General features: G+C 40.7%; 1 protein-coding gene across 3 annotated transcripts in view; it reads left to right on the top strand.

The window, feature by feature from the left end:
- EBF1 (EBF transcription factor 1) overlaps positions 1-22530 on the top strand; it is a gene marked incomplete at its 5' end in the record, with an annotated part of 391651 nt that overhangs the window by 18047 nt on the left and 351074 nt on the right. For all 3 annotated transcript variants that reach the window (XM_081090864.1, XM_081090863.1, XM_081090862.1), the window contains one exon: positions 10151-10219. In XM_081090864.1, coding sequence (XP_080946990.1) covers positions 10151-10219 — 69 coding nt within the window. The remainder of the gene's footprint in view (positions 1-10150; positions 10220-22530) is intronic.

Genomic DNA, 22530 nt, shown 5'->3' with positions numbered 1-22530 from the left:
CACAAAGCAGTACCCTCCCCTTCTTCCTTTCAATCAAATAAAATACAATGTAACCCTTTTAGTGTTAATATATGCATTCAACCACATTGCTAGTAAAATGAGTAAGGTTCTATTGATGTCAGCAGAAGCCTCCGTTGATAAGACTTAAGGTATAGTTCCCCCTTTTAATTCTTCCACTTAAAAATAGAACGTCCATACATAGGCAGCATTCCTCCTTAAACTGAGCGTGGATTTTCCTTCATCCCCGCCCCCTCCTCCCCCCTCCCTGCCTTGACTCTGATCACTTAATCTTAGTTACCCAGTGTGTAACTATGACAGTGTAGCTAATATTTCTGAGGGCTGGTGAGCTTTTGGAAGGATAGCAAAGTGGAGTCCCTGTCACATGCAAATGAGCGTCTTTATTTTTGCCTGGTATCTGACTGACGCTACATTTGAAAACAGGCCCCTGGACCACATTCAGTTCCCTGGTCTCAGCCAGTCCTCCACATGTGGGAAAGCAGACCAGAGAATGAACACTTTTTAACTTGCAGTTTAGGATTCTTATTCTTCATAAAGTAACAGTGGTACTTGGCTCCCAGTATATTCTGAGTAATTGGATGAAGCATGAAGGTGCCACTAAGCATCAGAGAAAGGCTACTAATTGCTTTGTTAGCCATCAGGCGGGGCTCAAGCAGGCTTGGCCCCTGACTATTACTGACCAATCCTGTTAGGGCTTCAGCATGGGTGGGCTTTATTTGCTGCTCATGGACTTGTAGTGAACTCAGTCTTAAAGCTCTATTGGAAATAAATTAGAAAGGGCTTAATGTATAAGCATGTTTACTTACTGAAATCTCAAATATTAACTTCTTTATCTAGAATTATGTATGTGTCTGAAAATTTCCTTTTTTCTTTTCCTCTAAAAAACATACTTCTAATATATTATTATAAAATATATAGGAGTGTCACAAGTTTTTGCTTCAGTGATTTGTAAAACTTGTTAATTATTCCAAAAACAGGTTGCTTATCTCTAACTTTAAAGCAGTAGCAAAATCCAAAAATATGGTCGTAGAGTTCTCAGAAGATATTATTAGGCAAAAATCAGCATTATACTGCATACAATAATTGTGTGATTAAAGCTGAGTTGCACTTTACAGAATTAAATGAGTAAAATCATTTTGAAAAGCCTTAGAAAATGACCTCCTTTGTATTACTATTTTTCAGACTGTATTTTAGCTTCCCACAATTAGCATGTTATTAGAATGAATTTTCAATGTTCTGTTACCTGTGATTCTAGCAAAATAGGAGACAGACAGGAAGATGGATCTCAACCAGTAGGCCACCTAATATCTATATATCATAGATTTGCATCTCAGATCTGCACATGTTTGGACTCTGCTAGAAATAATTCTGTTCTTGAAATACTTAGAGATATATTATGCCTTTCACACACAAGCCTACCCTCTATTAATGCAGTTTATATTTTTCTTGTTCTTAAAATTCATTGGTCCAAAGTATTTTATTATGCTGGTTGCTGTGCTTTACTGCTGGTGTTCTTCCTATTTTTCAGAAACATAAAAATAGCAAAAATAAAATTCTCAAGCCACTGAAGGCAAATGATGATGTTTGTACTGCATGGCTGAGAGGGAAAGCCATATTCAAAATGCCATCCTGTTAATGTTACAGATTACGGTTTTTCTGGCTGCCTATAGATGTGTAAGGGGTACTGTTTGTTTACCAGGCCGCCATGACCCTATTACACAAACCTGTCATCTATTGTGTGGCTAACCGTCTTTTAAATTGCAAATCAGATGCTCTTTAGGGGGCTTTAGGAAAAAAAAAATCTCACTTTCCACACCATCCTATTTCTCTTGATTTCTTGCCTGTTGTAAGTGGAAGTTGGGATGTGCTGAATTTGCACCAGGGGTGCAAATGCAGGCTCAATTATAAGCATAAAATTAGAGTCTGTTCACCATTAATCAGCCTGGCTAATTGCTATGCACCACCATTAGCCATATGGTGTGAAAGACAGCTTGCTCTCCCCAAGATGAAATTTCTCCATTGCAGACATGAAATAGTGAGGGCCCTGGATTCTAAAATAGCATGTTTTAGATATTTAATTTCTAAACAACTTTCTGCTGTGCTTTCTATCAAGGCTAACAGCACAATAAAACTTTGCGTTTATGTCACAAAAACTGTATATTTATAGTACCTTGGAGCGATAGTAAAGGAGACAGAGAATTTATATCCACAGGAAAGGGTTTGGGATGGTTCTGTTTTGTTGTGGAAAAGGGGAAAAGAAAAAAAAAACAAATGAAAGAAAGAAAAGAAATGAGATAAGAGAAAAGAAGGAAGTTGTGTCTCAGGTGGCTGCAAATTTAAGAAATCCATTTTGTTCTGTTGTGAGGATAACTCTGTGGCACGAGCTGACTAAAGGACTTGCCATCATTGGATTACAATTATTGCTACTCTTTGAGACAAAACCTTTTTGACTTGGTGGCATAGAGTAGTGGCATAGAGCTCTTCCTGTGGAATTCTGGGAGAGTATCTACATTTTTGGTAAATTAGAATCTATCGTTACATTTTGCTAATACCTGGTGGTTAAGGCCTTAAAATAATGTGGCCCCATGAAGGATTAAAAAAAAAAAAAGAAGAAGTTGGAATCCATAAGAGATTTGATTTTAAGTGCATCTCCACATCCTGTATTTAAATGTGAATGGAAACAGGAACTATACTTGGTAGTCGAACCAGCTCCCAGCCTCCCAGGAAGGCTGAAGCAGGCTTTCCCTCCTTCCAGGTTTCCCAGGCTGGGCGCTCTCTTGAGGCGAGTGATCTTTTTCCATGATCAGTGCCTGGCTTCTTGCGGGGCCATGGCTTAGTTCTCAGGGTCAGCCTCTCCCTTGATCAGGCCTCTTCTTCCTTTCTCTTTGGCTGGTTTATTCTGATTTTCCCTTCAGATCCCCACGTCAGCGTGACTTCTTCAGGAAAGCCTCCCTAGCCCCTGTCCTGAATTGTATCCCCTTGGTAGGCATCCCTCTCCTATCCTGTGCTTCTCCCTCAAAGCACTCAGAGCTTTACAGCTGTGGGCCCGTGGCCTGTCTTCCTTGCTGGACTGAGGGCTTAAAGGCAGGGAAATTACTCAATTTTCCTCTGTGCCTCAGTTGTTCCATGTGTGAAATGGGTGAAAAATATTACCTCATAGGTAGTTGTCAAGGTTAAATGCTATAACCTATAAATGCTTATCCTGGTGCCTGCCATATAGAAAGTACTGAATGTCTATTGTTAGTATTTATAGCAGTGGCAGTAGTCTTAGTATTAATATTAATAGAAGCAGAAGTAGTAGTCGAAGCCATAGCAGCAATATCCAGTGTCTAGCTAGGTATCTGGCACATAGTTGTTCAGAGTGAAAGATTGATGAGAACTTTGAAAGGAAGTGAAGTGTCCACAAAAGGCACCAGTGGGGTCCTCGGCCTGGCCTGCGGATTGGGCCCCAGCCGGCTCTCCGACATCCCCCGAGGGGTCCCGGATTGCGAGAGGGCTCAGGCCAGGCCGATGGACACCACCTGTGTACAGTTGGGGCCCGGGAGGGAGGCAGGAGGTTGGGTAGCTGTGGAGGGACCACGGGAGGGCTCCGGGGCGTGCCTGGTCCATCTTGCTCAGGCCTGATTGGCCAGACCCCAGCAGCAAGCTCACCTACTGGTTGGAGCTTTCCCCCTGGTGGTCAGTGCATGTCATAGCGACTGGTTGACTGTCTTCCCTGGTGGTCAGTGCATGTCATAACGAGTGGTTGAGTGGTCTTAGCATATCATTAGCATATTATACTTTGATTGGTTGAACGGACAACTGGATGACCGGACACTTAGCATATTAGATTTTTATTATATAGGATATATATGTGTGTGGTCCCTCCACACACACACACACACATATCCTCCATTCTTCCCCACTCTTATTTCATAATGTGCTTTGTTCATTCTCGGTGTGGTGGTTAAGGATGTTTTCATTCATTCTTTTAGCCCCTACTATTTGCAAAGCACTGTGGAATGCTGAGCCCAAAGGACTGAGTCCTGTAGTAAGAGAGCTGACAGATTAGATGAGACTTGTGGGCAGAGAACCAGACTGCCCTGTAGAAAGAGTTGACTGTGATCAGAGCTGAGACAAAAGATTGTGGCTATTCAGAGAAGACAGGACATACTTGTAGGCAGATAGTAGCCTCAGAAATGGGGAGGAGGGTGAGATAGGACAAGGATGTTAGAGGATGCATGAAGAAGCGTTTGGACCCATTTGTTGGGGTCCAGGTAGGATTTCTCTTTGGAGAGGTCTAAAGGTGGGTGGTCCTGTGGCCTGGAGCTGGGAAGAGAGTCGGGGTGAAAGACAACCCACTTCAGAAGTCTCTTCCCAAAGGTGAGAGTTGAAGCTATGGGCTTATAAGGGGTTGACAAGGGTGGGAGAAAAGAGAGAGAAGGGTCCTTGGATACATTCTTGGGGAATAATCACACATTAGCAGGAGGGAGGGTGTGCTCAAGAATTAGGGAAAAGAACCTTGAGCATGCAGAGCTTAAAAATAAAAGGAGGGTGTTTCAAAGACGTGGGCCATCCATGTAAGTGCTAGGGAGGCTCCACATGGATATGAAGATGGAGAAAAACAGCAAAAAGGTCACTGGTGAACCAAGCCAGTTTTTATGGGGTTAAGGTGGCAAGAACTTATGGAGACTCTGGCAAGGAGAGAGTTGGGCAGCAAAGAAACTGACTCAAGAAACAAGATGGAGCAAGTCTTTTTTTTTGTTAAGAGAATGGGAAAGCTTGACAATGTATGTAAACTGAGGGAAAGAATAAACTTATCCTTACAACCATTAATCAGACTCTACGGGTAATTCTTATATCTCCTTCTCCAGCCACTTTGGCTAAATAGGCAAGATATTTTACTTTTTATTGCAAAGCTTAGAGATTGATATGGTGTTTTTCTCTAGTAGCGAGAGCCTCTACTTATCGGAAAAACTGCATGTTCCTAAGATGAGGATCTGCAGGTCCCACGACTAGGAGACATCTAGCCATTTCTTGCTGTGATTTATGGAGCTGTGTGTCAGCTCACTGGAGATACACCACCTGTGTCAGGCTGCTATGGAAGAGACTCATAAGTTTGCCTTCCCTGGGTGTGCAGAATTGTCCAGGAGATGCACGAGCCTGCTGGGGAAAGGGCTGCTGTTTTGAGCCCACAGTGTACTTATGGCATCAGGTGCCGGGTACCCACTCCTGTGACAGGCCACATTGCTCTCCTGCCAGTTGGTCGCAGGTTGAGAAGGGATGTGAAATAGTGGGAGTCCTGCCCTGTGACAAAACAAATTAGGCAACTCCAAGCCCTCCCACACGATAGATGTCTGCGTTAGGGAGCCAATACCAGGTCTGAGTCTGGCACAGTGCCTGCCACACAAGTAGGAGCCGGAGAAACACCTTTTTGACTAGATGAAGACCCATCCATCACACAGTAATGAGGGTATAATCATTACTGTGAGTTCTTTCACTACCACGGTAACTTTTCCTCTGAAATGCTTTTGAGTTTGTTGCCCCAACGTACTATATTGTTTCATTCTGAGTCCTCTTCTGCCTTACACATAAGGGAATCTGTGCTCTTTTCAGCCGCCCTTGGTTGGTGCCTGTATTGTGTATGGTGGAGGCTGGTGCCCACCTTTCTGGGTTCTTCTGAGTTCCATGGAAGAAACTAGGGGAGGTTCAGCTCAGAGCACAGAGGACTCTCGAGGGCAGGGAACAGTCATGGGAAGAAGGACAGGTCTTTGCTTGGTGCTCCAGTCAGAATTAGGGAGCTACAGGGGGGTCAGTGTCAGTTCAGTCTAAGGGAAGACCTTCCTGCTCCCACTGACAGTTGATTTTTCATTTTTCAGTAGGAAAGTAATGATGCAATACAAAGCAGAAGACTGAAAATGTATTTAAATAAAATAAACGCCCTCCATTATTCCCCATTCCTATTTCCCTTGTTATAGGTTACAGCTTTGAGGTATCTATTCATTTATTAAATATTTTCCGAGGGCCCAGAGTGCACTAGGCTCTGTTCTGGTTGCTGGGGATATAAAGGTGAATAAAAACATCTAAGGTCCTGTCCTCATGGGGTTTATATTCAAGTGTGAGTGTCAGACAATAACGAAGAAGACAAATCAATATGAAATATAATGTGGGGAGTGCGAGGAAGGAAAGTGCAGAATAAGGGACTAGAGAGCTCTGGGTGGTCAGGGAAGCCTTTCTAAGGCAGTGACTTTGTGCAGAGATTTGAGTGACATGAGGGCGTGGACCATGCTTGTGACATTCCCCCCCCCCCCTCACATTTTTCTCTCAGAAATTGGACCATACCATACATACTATTTTGAAACTTGTTTTTCTCAGTTCACAATATAATGTTGACTTCTTTTCATGATAATTTATAAAACCCACCTTCATTCATTTTTAATGCTGCACAGAACTCCATATATACATGTACATATATATACTATATATGTACACCATATATACATATATATATATATATATATATATATATATATATTTATTTAAAGGGGGCTCATACCATAGACATTATTTTTTCATCACCCCAGGTGCAGAGTAGAGCCCAAGTGTCTCATTTTGGGAAAATTATATGATGCAGTGACATGGCCTGGGAGACGAACCTGTTGGAATATTTTTCATCCTTTGCCTAAAGTTTTTTATAAGTGATAAGTGACTTCCAGCAGCCCCTTGATTCTGTTTTCTCTTCCTTCATTCCCCCATTTTAGTCTTATTCTGTCCCTCCTTCTGCACTCCTGTTCTTCAAATCTGCCTGCTACTCTGGGTCCCTTGGGGCACAGCATAGAGGGGATGGTTCTTATTTATGCTATTCTTCAATTCCTCTGGCTTCTCTCTAAGTCATTTTTATTTGGAACAGATTAAGTCAAAGGACATATCTCTGGCCTGGTGTGGCCCTCGCTTGGGGGAGGTGGTTTTGGTGTATGGAGTGCAGTGATAGTGACCCCTCCTTCCATCTGGAGTGCCTGCCCAGAGGGTCAGCTTGGCTCTCTTTATCTGTCACCTTTCTGCTTTCGTGGATTATATTCCCTCACCACCATACATTATACTCATTCATGAAGTTAATCAATCAATCCAATATTTGAGCTTCTCTGTTCTATTCTAGGTTTCATGCTGCTCCTTAGGCAACTAAAATTGACAGTTTTTTCCTTTATGAAGAATATGGGTTAATGAGGGAGGAGTGTGGAAGAAGAAAGATAGCAACAAAACACACACACACACACACACACACACACACACACACACACACACACACATATATGCAAGTTTTCATTGTGTTAAGTGCCCTGAAAGGAAAAACAGGACAAACCTAACTTTGATTAAGGGCAGATGTCAGGGCCAACCTCTCAGAGGAAAGAGCCTAGAGGCTGAAGTCTGAAGGGGGACACGGGGCTGCCTAACTAGGGAGGGGTAGAAGGAGGAGCAGAGCAGGTGAGAAGCCTGGCCTGGGCCTGGGATCAGGCTGAGTGTGCCTATCAGAGAGATTGAAATTGGCCAGTGAGACTGCAGCTTGGCAAGTTGGAGAAGAGTGACAGGAGATTGGGAGGTGGTCTGGCATCCTGTCATGCCATAGATTTATTCTAAGTGTTGTGGGAAGGCATGAAAAGGTCCTGGGCAGTGAAGTGACACAGTCCCATTGACATTTTGAAAAGATCACTCAGGCTGTTGCAGGGAGTGAAGAGTAGGCAGCAAGAGTAGGCCACTGGAGGAATCCAAGGACAAATGAAAGTGATTGGACCAGGGCGGTGGCAGTGGGGAGGGAGAGAATCAGGTAAGCTTGAGATGTAGATTCTACTCCACAATTATCATCATGCAAATTGGAGGAGTCTGGGGGGCAGGGGGGAGGAAGAGGACATTTAGTCTTGGGGAGGGCATGGCCACTGGGGACTTGCATTGCCCACTCACTGTTTTGAAAAAGAAAGGAAAAAATAAAAGGAGAAATAGACCATCTCATTCACTGGTTTTCTCCATGGATAAAGGGGGCTGTGGGCTCTGTAGATGGGCTGCTGCCTCTGAGGAGGAGGCAGGAGCTGGGGGTGACCATGGTGCTGAGCGCTTACTATGTCCAGTCACGGAGCCCGGCTTTACACCCTCACTGCATTGACTCTGCGCCTCCTCACTTAGGGGTGGGTACAACCATTGTTCCCTTTTACAAATGAGGGAACTATGAGCTGTGAGGGGTAGCACCTTGCTCAAGGCGACACAGGTAGTTCTGTCTGATTCCAGAGCCAGTGTTTTTAACCACTGTGCTCTTCTGCCCTTGAAATGTAGGCATAGAGCAGTGGTTCTCAACCTTCTGGCCCTTTAAATACAGTTCCTCATGTTGAACCCAACCATAAAATTATTTTCATTGCTACTTCATAACTGTAATGTTGCTACTGTTATGAATCATAATGTAAATACCTGATATGCAGGGTGGTCTTAGGCGACCCCCGTGAAAGGGTTGTTCGACCCCCAAAGGGGTCGTGACCCACAGGTTGAGAACCGCTGACATAGAGGCTCAGAGTTTAGGGAGGTTGGAGTTGAGGTTTTAACTTATTTTTTTTTTGCATTCATCCCAACGACTGTACTTCTCATTCCTGTTCCTCACGTGTCTTATACATTGGGACACGTTGGGCCTTCTATCCCCGGAGCACTAGTACTGCAGAGCTCATGGCCTGGAGGGAATAGTTCCCTCAGAATCAGACAGGCAAAAACTATAGGGGGTGGAGTGGTTTTTAGCTGGGGCTTTGACAAAGGAAATACAATTCTTAGTATTGCTTTCTGAACATATGGGAGACACAGAATTAGCACCAAATTTGGAAGCTGACTCTCTTCTCAGGGATATAGTTACAGCAAGGAAAGAGACGTCCCAACTTTGGTGAAAGACTCCCTATGCAGAAGTATATCTCTTGGTCCTGAAAGTGAAGTTCAATGTTTGATTCTCTCTGGCAGCTCTAAATTTAGGCTCTGTGATTCACTAAGTCGAGTGTGTGTGTGTGTGTGTGTGTGTGTGTGTGTGTGTGTGAGAGGGGGGGAGAGAGAGAGAGAGAGAGAGAGAGAGAGAGAGAGAGAGAGAGAGAGAGATCATGCATGTGTGCCTGTGTAAGAAAGTGGGAGCAAAGTGCATATTATTTGTGCACGGTAATGTATAACCCTTGGTTAACTTCCTCACCTCCTTGACTGATCAAATATTTGCTTTTATAGTGTGCCCCTGTGGACAGACAATGTTTTATTTGCAAACAAGTCTCAGGTGCATAGGTTTCCATTGATCATAGGTAACTTTCAAAAACAATAATTTTTTACCCTTTAGAAGCATCTTAAGGTCACAGCTGGGGTGGGACTTGGGTATGGGTGCGTTTTTTGCCCATGGCTGCTTTTTCTGATCTAATAAAGAGCGCCCACTCTCTGGGCTGTGCTAGCCTTTCGATCAACTGTCCCCAGTGCTTCCAGAAAACTTAAGTGGTGACCAGTGCAGGACACAAAAGCACAAGAGGGCATGCTGGTCTCCACTTTCTTTTATCCCGTTTCTTGGTTTGTCTTAATTATTGTGTCATACTTTTATTCTCATGAAGATGGTTCAAAAGCAAGCACTGGCAGCTTTAGGATTTTAGAAAGCATGTGGTTGAAGAAAATGTCTCCCATAAAAGAGAGAGGAGGAGGAAAGGAATCCATTTAATACAAAATGACTGGAGGGGGGGAAATCACTCATACCTCATTATTGACGCGTTCCACACAATTAGTGTGATCTTGAGGGAAGAACGTTTGAGCCACCCACAACCCTGAATATTCTCATTGGGTAGATGTAATAATAATGCATTTCACAGTGAGCCCTCCCAATACTGCGGGCAGTGATGGGGAGACCCCATCTTAGGGCTGTCGGTCCTGGCTCCCAGAGAGTCAGTCCCTTTCTCTCCTCCTTTGTGCAGGGAGAGGTTAAGCCTGGCCATTAACCCATAGGTGACCCAAATAGAATTTTCTGTCCCAGGGATCCATTGATTGCCAGGTATGGCTTTGTGGTAATTCTAGCATTTGCAACCCAGCAATTTGAACCTTCTGTCTGTCTAAATGATGATTTTACGTTGTAATGGTTGTACTAAATCCTTTCGCTTTTGCTCCATAGCCGCTGTTGTGACAAGAAAAGCTGTGGCAACCGAAATGAGACTCCCTCAGATCCAGTGATAATTGACAGGTAGGGACCACTCTACTTTCACTGGATTCTTATTCCTCATTATAATGAAACACCTGCCTTGTGTCGCTCATGGGCGAGGGTTAGGAATGCATGTGGCCGAAATTTGCCTGTTGGTCATGACTTAATCCGCGCCGAGCTATTGCGATTCCTGGGAAAGCCATATGGAATGTTCTTTGGAGGCCTGTTCTCTTGGATTGCTCCGGTTTTGTGTCTGATTCATGCTCCTAAAGGAATATTTTTTTCCCCTGACTTTCAGTGGCTCAGTCCTCACGCTGTGCCAGGAAGCTTCAGAAATAAAATAATAATAGTTTGTGATTTATGAAATGTGGTTGGGTGCTTATAAATATTTAACTTTTATTTGAAAAATGTTTGAATCATTATCACTTTTAGCTACAGTAGTTCTGTTGGATGTAATCCATCTACATTTTAAGGTTTTATTTATGCATAAAAGCAGTTTTAAAGAGATCTGCGAACCAAGATTTTCCTACTGTTATTTCCTGGGTTTGATTGTAGCTCATACTGTATCGTAAGTTGATTAATTTATCCTGCTTGTCTTAATTATCGTGTTTTTAAACAGATCCATATTACTAATCTGACATGACCAAGTAAATCACTGTGGAACGATAAATCTGTTTTAGTTGTTCGGTGCAATTTGAAGCCAGTATGTGCACATATTATGCAAAGCTGCATTCCAAATATTCATTTTACATTTTAATTATTGAAATTCATTGTATGGAAACATGTATGATAAACCATTTGTTACATAGCACTACTCATTGAGAGTTAAATGGCCTGGAAGGTTTATAGATGCTGTCGGTTGTCAGCTAGGAAAAGAGCTAGCACCCTCCACTAGCAGGAAGAGAGTCTTGTAAGCAAGCCTGATTCCTCATTGAAGGAACCTACAGCTGAGCAAAAGTCTCTTTTGGAGTTTGATAATACTGTTTTTGACAATGCTCCCCCCCCCCTTATCTGTCTTCACAATTCTTTTTACCATTTAGGGACTTGCTTTATCATTTTTTAGTGAACTGGAAAGTGTTTGCTTCATCATAATTTATGACAAAAATTGGTTGTTGATTTTGACGTATGTGGTTCTTCAGGCTTAAGCCCAATGTTGTTCATTTTATTTTATATTTTAAGCCCAATTTTGATTGCCCAGTAGCTTCCTAAAGCTCACATTTCAATTGGATATTTTACTTAAATATTTCTCACTAATGTTCACTAACAACGTACACTTTTGCCCGATAAATAAGTATGAATATACTCGATTCAAAGGCAACACAGGTAATGTTTGCGGTGTAGTGAGGTGTAGTGTGCTGTCTATAGAATTAGAATGGCATATTCATCTGAGACTGCAGGCCTGCAATTGATATAATATTTTTTTCTGCAATAGAAGATAAATCTTCAAATAATATACAACAATGAGTATCACCTTTGTGCTGTTTGTTTCATTTAAATGCACCTCTTCAAAATACCACTTCTTGTTTTAAGTAAGTTTTTCTTACTCATCCATTAAAAAGAAAGTGTTCTGATCAAAGGACCAGCCCAGATCATCCCCCCAAATTTGAAACTCTACACATTTTGTTCTGCTACCCAGTTCCTTTTGCTTTAGATGATGACAAGAACTTACCTTGCCACACTCAATGAAAACACTTTTTTTGCTTGTGAATGGGTTAAGCTTTTAAGTTCTTCGTTTGGTTTTAAGCCGTGACTCTGATATAGAAGGTTGATAGGACTGTGGTTTGAATAACATTTGATTTTGACCTGTTCCTGTGGGTTGCGATGGCATAAGAAACTTGACTCAGCAGCGCTGTAATTAGCCCGGCCCGTGTTTTTGAAACAGGATTGTGTTACCTGGATTGCATTAGTGTGGCTTCTATTGTTGCCGCTTTGCATCTGTCCCAGTAGGGTACTTAAAACCTTTTCTTGGCTGGGGTAGTTCAAACAATTTAGGCAAAATAAGTATGCACTTTATACTGTTGGTGGCTTTCGAGATATTACTCATGACATTTATCCTTTTCCTTTTTTTTCCTTTTTGGTCTGACAAAGTAGAAAACTGCGTGTAGCCAGTGTTGGTCTCTTAAGAGAGGAGAATTTTACAAACAGCTGAAACCCAGTGCGTCTGCACACGTCCAGCATATGTTTATTTGCTGGCTGTTGCCACTGTCTCCTGTGAACTCTTTTTAAGCAGTGATGCCAGCTGATATGCAAAAACCCATTTAACTATTCTTTATTTGCATCTGAGTTTTCAGAATTTGCTCTTCAGTTGGCCAAAGGCTTTTAAAGCTCCAGTCTTGTCTATGCTGACATGTGAAACTTCCATTTTTAACGACGAGAGAAGAGAATAACAATAAGAAAAGAGCTCACACAAGGAAGGGCAAAATAGAAAAGATTTTTCAATTCCATACAATTGCAAAGAAAAAAAAATGAAGACAACTGTGTTTGAATTTCATAGTTTCCAATTTGATTCTATATTACTGATTGCATAATATCTGTGTTACACGCTTAGGGTTTGATTTGTTTTCAGATTTATGGATGTGAATCCCTGCATATTTAGGAAAAGTAGGTTATGGGGCCTGTATTCAGTAGCAGTAGTAACTGTTTTTACAAGATGCACACAGTATGTAATTATAGAGCTGAGGGTATAGGCAATCGTTGTGTTAGGATTTAGCATAGTTTTAACCCACAGTTACCTTTTGGGCACCAATACTTTTTAGCTCCCTTTACTTGTCCTTCGGATTTTGGAAGAACACTGCTGAAAAAAAAAAGACTTTAAGCAGTGGTTATGCAGGGAAACTATTTATAGGGGAGATAGAAGAGGCTCTCCGGTCATACGGCAATGGTGCAGGGTAAGCTATTTCTGTGTTGAATTTTGGCTATATTATTTGCTGCCAGTGATTTGGGGACATCAGCTTGGCACAGTCTATCCAAAAAGTGGAATTAACAAAATCAGCAGTAGCACACTATGATGTAGAAAATGACTCCTTTTACAATTGTGACAATTTGTCGAGTCACTTCGAAAAGCTTGTTGGAAAATTCCTGCAAACGTAGAAAGTGTGCATCTGCAGTTGACTGCCAGGTTATATTTTATATTTCTGCCTGATACCAAATGGCTGGATGAAGAGTGATAAAACCCAGGCTGTGCCCAATGATCCAGATATTTGGGCTGTGTAGACATGGGAAAAGTCAAATGTGTTAGGTTTAATAGCTGATGACCAGGAACTAATAATAGCAAATTTCATTATTGTTGAGGTAAAGGGCTATGTATAGTAATTATTGTTAAGTAAAAAGCAAAACAGTGATTTTCAGTTATTGAATTACAGTGGAGATTGACTTAACATATTCACACAGTAACTCATATTTGAATTTAAAAGGTTTGCAATAAAATTCATGTTTAGAAATTGAATAAATTGTAGTTTTATTACCACATTGGATATCCTTGTGTCCTAACCTTTTTCCTTGGAGTTATCTAAGTTCAATAAATAAAACCTCATTAGACTATTCCCATTTCAACGAGTTTATTAAATTTTGCAGGAGTAATTAGCATAAGCTGTGCTAATTTTTCTGGAAGACTAATGAGGGAGGTTCTTAATTAGGTTTACTTTGTGAGAATCAGAAAAGATGATAATGACAAAAGTCACATAGGGTAGTCTGAATTGGGAACCCAGTTTTTCTGAATCTGTAAAAAAAAGCTTCCACTTTCTAGTTGCAAAGTTCTTTATAAATGCTTGAACTGAATATATTAAATGTGCAGGATGTCATTCCGTATCTAGTTGTTAGGATTACCATCCATTCTTAGTTTGCTTCTCAAAACTCTTTATTTTTCTACCCTTGACTCACTAAACTATCTTTAAGCAATGACATGGATGAATACAGGTGGTCTTACAAAAACGTTTCTTTCTCCAAATTATACTGCAGGATTCCTTCCACATGGAGCCCTAAAATTTCTCGCCAGATTTGTGTCACTTATTGTCAGTAAAGCAGGTTAGGGGATGACTCAATATTTGTGTTTGTTTTTTTTTTCAATTTTATTCTATCAATGTGCTTGATAATCTAGCTAGGCCACTAAATAAAAGAAAAAATAAGAGCTCAATGCTTTATTTCCTTGTACTATGGATCTTGAGCAGTTAATAGTGATTTTTTGAAAACAGAAATAATACAAGATGAAATTCTTCCTCAAATTATCTCTGTCTCGTGTGAATTTAGACGTAGCCCTTTTGGGATATGTAGCTCAAGCAACCTGCAAGTTTTGAGTTCCTCAGAGCCAATATTTAAAGCATGGATTTTTAAAGCTTGTCAATTAAGATACCTCTAAAGATTTTGGGTTTGCACATTGTAACCTTAACAGATTTGTCTTTATTTTCCATTTATACAAATTCTTGAATCTATGTTTGAGATGAAAGCTTTGACATGTAACATAAAAAATACATATCGATTTCATAGAGTGAGAAACCTAGTCTGTTTGGGATTACTCTTCTTCCATTTACCAAGGGTCTCCTAAAAAGAAAAAAAAAGCCTAAGATCTTCCATATCTAGATCACTTTCATTTAGGTAACAGTAATTGGGTTTGTTTTATGTTTATTGGTTGAAAAATGTTCAGGAATAAAAATATTAGGATGCTTATTTTACCTGTTGATTTTATAGGATGTAAATCATCTGAATAGAAAAACTTAACCATGTCAGGGTTGATCAAAGAACCGATTTTATTTACCATCTACATCTAAGAGATATAAATACTGTGATAGTACATTTCATAAAGTGCAGTGTTATCACCAAACTAATTTCTTGATTGAATTGATCACAATATATTTATATAACACATATGTTCATTTGTATAACAGGAAAATAATATTAAAACTTTAGAATTAGCATATAATTGTGTTGTTTTTTTAACCATGGAGCAGGGTGGGGTATATCCTAATTTCTAAATTCACAATCATGAGGTTGTGAAGGCATCTGGGCCCCTCAACAATAAATGACTTCCTTCTGTCTTTTATTAACTGAGGTAAACCTCAAAGCCATTAAATTTTTTTTTATCTTCTGTAAAAATAAAGTCTTCAACTGACATGAATATAAACATATACTTTTATTCAAGTTGCAAATGAGGCTTTCAGACAGAATTTCTTGGTTTCATTTCATTGACCTTTCAACTCTTAATATTTTGGTCTTCATTCAGTTTTTAGAAGGACCAATCACTAAACATAATCCCTCCGTAAGATACACAAATAACTGCTTGGGGTGTGAAAAACCAGAGGTGTGCCTGCATTTCTTGGAATTCTGATACGCCTTTATACCACCCGATTTCCTAACCTGGAATGCTGGGTTCAAGTAAAAGGAGGAGGAATTCACCTTTTAAAGTTGCCCCAGGCAGGATAATTGCTGTCCTCTTGGCTGATTTGGGAGGTTGCATTTTTCTAAAAGTGACAAGCCAGCGTCTCCAAGCATGAATTTACGGATGTTTATTAAGTCTAGCATTTTTAAACATTTGTTTTCTCAGTGGGAATTCATGTGCGATTATTAGGAATGAGACTTATGTGAGAGAGTATCATTCTAAATTTTATCACATATCAGATAATACCATTCTGAATATGAGATGAGCCCTGTACACTTCACTGCAGTTTGCTGCCGTGTTAAGAAAATAACGAATACAATAAGCTAATAGCAGCCTATATCCCATTTGCTATCAGCTATTCCCAAATACACAACCAGGATACATTAAAATGCATTTCAAATATGCTGACAATATATCATAATGCAAAGCACTTTTACATGGTATAATGCTACTGCAGACACTGTATAATGAACAACAGTGGTTTTCCTGTAAAGGAAATAATGGCAGCAACTTCCAAGAAATGTATTTAACGGAGATTCAGAGAATCCGCAGTGGATATGTGTAACTGGCCTGGGCGTCAGCTCATGGTGTGGGTTTTTCTTACCCCATGTCATCATAACTTTGCTTTCATAATGGTTGTAGAAAAATACAGAAAAGCAGTACAAAGTCCCCTGTGTGTCACCTGGCAACTTTGCACCATCAGTTTGTGATGAGAATATATCACTGTATTAAATATGCTTTTACTTTTCTAATAGAAGTTGCTTAGAATGAAAATAAAATCACACTCCTCTCAAGTTCAACTCTTCATTGATGAATTCCCTAATTTCTCCCTACTTCCAGCACCTGACCAAACTCTTTAACAAAAATTGACCAGGTTTTTAAAACTCTAGTTAGAGGTTCCTGCATATAAAGAGATAGTATTTTGGTCATTTTAAATTGAGGCAGTATTTGAAATAGATAACTAATTCTTCCTCCCCTCCCCCGCCCACAGCCCATCCCTCTCCATACAAACTGTGTAACTATATACAGCCCCGGACAATATAAAAGTGACCTAAATACTCCAATTGCAGTCAATGAAATATGGTGAACAGTGCAGGTTTGTCTTTGGTTGCTCGCTGCCTTTAAAGGTGTGGGTAGATGAAGATAAATCTCCCTCCCAAACTCTTTCTCCAGTTACAAGCCTTTGTCCAGAAGCAAATGAAGGTTTTAACGTTACAGTACTTATTGTAATAGAATTTTAATTGCCTTAATCCTGCTGAAGTGTGAGGCTGAGTGCATGTGTGTGTGTGTTCTTCATGGGGAGGAAAGTCAAGCCAACCCTCCCCCACTCACACTAAACAACAAAACTGCATATGTCCGTGGGAGGTGGGGGTCATATATGGTAAATGATGCAAACTTAGTGAAATGAATTGCGAGGAAGGGAAGGCCGTTGGCGTTTGATCCACGTAAGCTGAACTCCACTTTCAGAAGGGGTAGAGTGGTCTTCAGTGTGCTTTAGGGATTTTTGTTATTGACGTTGAAGTGCTTGGTCTTCCAAACCCTACTCGTAAAGACTTAACTAGACAAGCTAGCAAGTTATAAAGCTGAATCCTCCACAATAACCTCCAGAATGGCCCTTGGTAACTATACCATCCCGCTAACTGTTTGAGGCACAATAGTTTGGTAATATAATATAAAGTAATAGTGTTGGCCAACATATCTTTAATAAGATATTGTCCGTGCCTTTGCCATATGCTACAGAGCAGCCTCTCACTCGGTGGGCCTTTTGATTCCTCTCAATAAGATTATTTCAAATGCTCTAATCCTGAATCATTGACATGCATACAAAAGCCTAGTGACATCTAATAGATGCCTCTTAGCTTTGCTTTTCCTCTTGTTCCTTCCCCTTTTCTTGTCTTTTTACCTGACAAAAAGCTTATAGACACTTGGGCCCTGTCTCTCAGTAGCAGCATGGGGGGCTCCTCGTGAAATATAAAGGAGGAAAAAGGACTGACAGAGGCCCGATAAGCTACAGAGTGAAGGGCCATAGATTAAAAGTAAATGCCAGTAAATCCTACCCTGTACACTTACTTGTTCTTCTATTGTTTTCTTTAACACTTTCGGGTCCAGGTCAGACTGGGAAAAATAAAGAGAAAATGATAATCACATAGTGCCTGGGCATTTATAAGCTGAACATAGTTACTATACATATTGTATGGGGTTTGGGTAAGATTTTTCAAATTTCAGTTCATGTAAAGGTTGTGGTGATGAGTTTTCTCATGCTCAGAGTTTCCCTGATCTACCTTTCCAAAGAAACCACGATTTGACTAAAGCTTTGTTTTTTTTTTTTTTTTTCTCTGTCTTAGATCAGACGATCATGCTACTTGCAATTTATTTGTTATTCCACAGATAAACTACTTGGATTTCCCCCAATTTTTAATATGCTTCCCATTCATTAGTATTTTGATTTGTTAGTAGTATCTAAAAATAGCATTTTAAAAATAGCCTTGAATGCACTATTATTGATTGAAGTCCCTCACAAAATGGAAAGGTAGTTTGAAGAACATTAGACCTACATCAGGTTTGGTTACTCTCACACGTAAACACACACACACACACACACACACACACACACACAACACAAAGACAAAAACAAAGATGAAAAATGAGAAGTCTCTTTTTATTAATTAGAAAGTATTTTAGGAAAGCAGGTTGTCTAAGAGTTAACCTGGTTATCTTTGAAGCTATTACAATGTAGAAAACCCATGTTTCTCTACACGATTTTGGTGTTATCTTAAAGGTAGAGTCTAATCTCAGAATATCTTTAAAAAACTGAGTCCTTCGTTTTGTAGCTATGGGAGTTGGAGTGTCCAGTTTTGGTCCCTGGCGTAAGTTCTCTGACCAGCATCAGAATCCTGGCCCTATGAGCACCTCAAAGCAAAACCAAAACCCCTAACCTTTGTGAGATTAATAGTAACTTATGTCTGAATGATCCTTGCAAAGTGACAAAGCAGGTGGTTAGGAACTTCATCGCTTAGTTCTCAGCCTGATCTTTTTCCTTCCTCAATTGCCCAGTAAAAAAAAAAATTACTATTTTCAGTATTTCATAACAGTCTCATTTTTTTTCCTTGTTGTCCACAATTCATCCGTTCCATGTATGACTCTAAACTTCTTTACCTAAGCAGTTTTCTTAGTAGATCTTGCACTTAACTTTTGGAATTAAAAAAAATAATAATGTGACATATAAATTGTTGAACCCATTGCTAGGGCAGTGTTTCAGCTCTGGTGTCCTCATTTAATTTGATGAGTGAACTACCGTGTTTCGTGTGGAAAAAGCAGGCACTCTCCCACTTTTTCCAATGAGAAATCTAGGAGAAGGCAGAATATTATGGAAAAGACATAGATTTTGGAGTCCATCATTTGAGGGATCAAATCCCTCCACTGCTACTTACCAGCACCTCTGCCTTAGGGGGCATCTCAGCTTTCCCATCTTTAAAATGGGAAACATCTTTCTACTTTGAAGAGCTGCAAGGGTTAAAATACCTAGCACTGGGCATGGTACCTTTGGGTACTTGAAATCAGATAGCTCTTGCAATTTGAATATAATATATTTCATGTGGATTGTTATTCTCTTTTTTTATTTTTTTATTTTATTGCTTAAAGTATTACAAAGGGTATTACATATGTGTCCATTTTTCCCCCCCGCCCTAGACAGTCCCCTAGCCTCCCCTGTGGATTGTTATTCTCAATGTGATGATTGCCATGGATCTTTCTTACAAGCAAAACTCACTCACCAAAGTTTATCATGGTAGCTAAACCCCTTGGATGAAGAGGCACTCAGTTTACTTTTTCCATAAATATTTGCTGATCTTCTACTCAATGCTGTGCACTGTTTTCAGGGTTGGAGATATAACATGGTTCCTGCCCTCAGGGAGCTTTCAGTGCCTCAGAGTTGAAAAAAAGTTGGAATAATGAATGTAAACAAAGAATATCTTGATTAAAAAAAAGAGAAAGAAATGGAGGAATGCTATTTTAAGTAGGGATCCCGATGCAGAGGAGAAATATCCCTGGGCTGTTTGTTAGCTCTTACTCAGGGCATTGAACTTGGGCAAGCCCGTGGCTTTATTGCACTCCTCCAAGGCAGTCTACACAATGGTTAAGACCCTCAGGCTGTAGAGTCAGACCACTTTGGGTCAAATCCAGCTCTTCCAGTGTTAACTGTGGGGCTGCAAGCAGATAATTTAACTTCCTTAAGCCCCAGTTTCTCCATTTTTTTTAAGGCCAGGATAAGAGTAGAAGTTCCTCCTTTATAGGGTTGTGGTGAAGAATAAGAAGATAATGCATGGAGAGTACTTAGCACAGTGCCTGGCACATAAATCATATTCAGTGGAAGGTGGCTATGATTTTTTAAAATAAGGGCTGGAATGAAGAGATCTCTGAGGCTCTTTCCAGCTATGAAATTCCAATTCTAGTTCCCTGTGGTATTCCGGAGGCAGGTAAACTCGTTAGGAGGTAGACTGTGAGCCCCAGAGGGCAGTGATTTGTGTGTGCTGGTTCTGTTGTATCCCCAGCACACAGCACCGTGCCTCGCTCCTGTGCAAGATGTGCCTTAGAGTATGTTTTTGTGAAATAGAAGAAAGAATGAAAGAAGCTAGAAATGAAATTTGTTGAATCTGGTGGTCTCATCTCTCTGGGTAAAGACAGGCTTGTTATAGCTACACAATAAAGTGAGAAGGCACTGCCATTAAAGAATGATGAGAAACAGAAAATGTGAGATAAGATATTAAATTTGTTACACTTAAAAATGTTAATCTTCACACGATTACCATGCAAATCCCCTCGTTGCCTAACTGTTTAATTGATCAAGTAAATCACAGAAGAGACAAGAAAGAGAAAAACCCTGCTGTTGACATTCTCACAAAGCATATTTCCAAGAATATATTCTGGTAACTAGTATGTCTATTACACAGGACAACGTGAATTAAAATGCACATGTACACACACACACACACACACACACAGCATCCTCTGCAAGCAAGCAGATTTCAGATAGCTTGGGGAAAGCTTTATTTTTATAGCAACTTGGTCATCTCCCATTATGATATCAAACGTGAAATCAGCGTGAGGGTAACAGATGTTTCAGCAGTGCCTTTATTTTACATAATGTTAGAAGACTTAAGTCACCATTTTTTTCTTTTAAAAGAAAAAATATATAGGTATATTTTGACATGCCTCTCATGATTAAAGGGTCAATGAATTCTCTCTCTCTCTCTCTCTCTCTCTCTCTCTCTCTCTCTCTCTCTCTCTCTCTTTCTTTTTCCTACCCTCCCTCCCTCACTCCCCCAACCCTCTTCTCCCCCCACCCTACTCCAATCCCATCATGTGCCTGGTTGACTCTGAAAAAAGAGGCTTGGAGTTGCCCACAGGGCATCCCTTTTCCCAGCCTCTTCCAAGGCCACCTGGGCAGATGGGAGCTTGCCTCCTGTCCTTAGGACACAAAATCCAATCAGGCTCTGAGGCTGCTAGTCTCTCTGACCTTCCAGCTGGGAAGGAGGAGGAGAAGCAGAGGCCGCTCACATTTGATAGGCTTCATCTCTGCGGCTTAAGGGGGCTCCTGCCTCTACTGGAGGAAGGAAGTTCTCCCTCATTTTCCAGATAAGGTGTCGCTCATGAGGTCAGTGTGCTGAACTAATCAGGTTAATTGAGAGGCCTCAAATCATCCTCATTGAGGCCAGCTCTTCTTCCTGTTAAAGGCAGATAGTGTAGACAGACAGATGACACATATTGTAGTTCTCTCCCCCAAAGCCCATGAAATCTGCAGGGGTGCAGGGCATATAGGTTTAGCCAAGTGTCATTCAGGCTATTTGAGCATGGGTTCCTATAGAAGAACCAGGATAGCATTAAAACAACAACAAAACACAGTGCCTTTGAGCGTCCAATATCTTCTTTGCTTTTGCTTAGTGTTACAATAGCCTCAGTATTTCAGGTCAGCCTGGAATGACTGTCTGTTAAAGGATCCAGATAGATTCCTCCTTGGCTATTTTATTTAAGATGGAAACTTAAGAAATCTCACTGTGATGTGTCATCAGTAATAAGGAATTTCTCAGGCTGTTTTTCGGTTTCTCTGCATCCAAACTGGACGTGGGGGTCCAGGCCAGGCACCAGGGTGCTGTGGTCCTGACTAATGGCACCTCTGGCCTCCCCTGGATACCCCCCTCCCCCCACAGTGAAGAAGAAAACAGCTGGTTCAACTGATTCCCATGAAGGGTGGGGGTTCCTCCTCCCTCTTCTGCACTCAGAATGATTTGTCATAGTCTAATTTTAAATGCTATCATTGACTATTCTTTCCTTCGACCCCACCTCTCCCCCCCCCCTTTTTTTTCTTGGAAGTTCCAGGAATGACTTTAATTATCTCCACAATCAAATTCTCATTGCTGCCTCTGTGAAAGTGTGTAGTCATAGATCGCAGGGATTATTTTCTTTAGCACTTGGGGATAGAGAAACCGGTTGTTTCAAAATGAGAACCAGCTGGTTCCACAGAGCCCTCTTTAATGGGGAGCCACTTTGTACACAAACCTTGGCTCAGGTCAGTCATTACGCCAAGCCCCAAATCAGCAGTGTTTGGTCTAGCACCCTTTATTAAATGTCGAGTGAGGAGTGATTTAGCTGATACGATAATAATACTAATAATTAAAAAACCCCCACATACCCTGCATCTTCAGTTTTGCCTCTGCCAAGTACTTCGGTTTATAAGGAGCATTTCTCAAACCTGTTCCTCTGGTAATTATATCATAGACCTAGTTTACCACTGTTCTCTCCTAGATGCTGTGTGTCTGTGTGTGGGTGTGTAGCTTTAACCATCTCCAAGTCCACAAAATAAAATTAAGCTCATCTTTCAACATGATCTTTTATCTGACAAGCATAGTAGATAGATGAAAAGTAGATATCCAAGTTTTGGGTCCCATTAATAGAACCAATTGGAGGACCGAGATAACTACTATTA

This window comes from Myotis nattereri (genome assembly GCF_964212035.1).
Source record: "Myotis nattereri genome assembly, chromosome: 5".
NCBI lineage: Eukaryota > Metazoa > Chordata > Mammalia > Chiroptera > Vespertilionidae > Myotis > Myotis nattereri.
The sequence above is the reverse complement of the archived record's forward strand: the minus strand, read 5'-3'. Positions and strand labels throughout refer to the sequence as shown.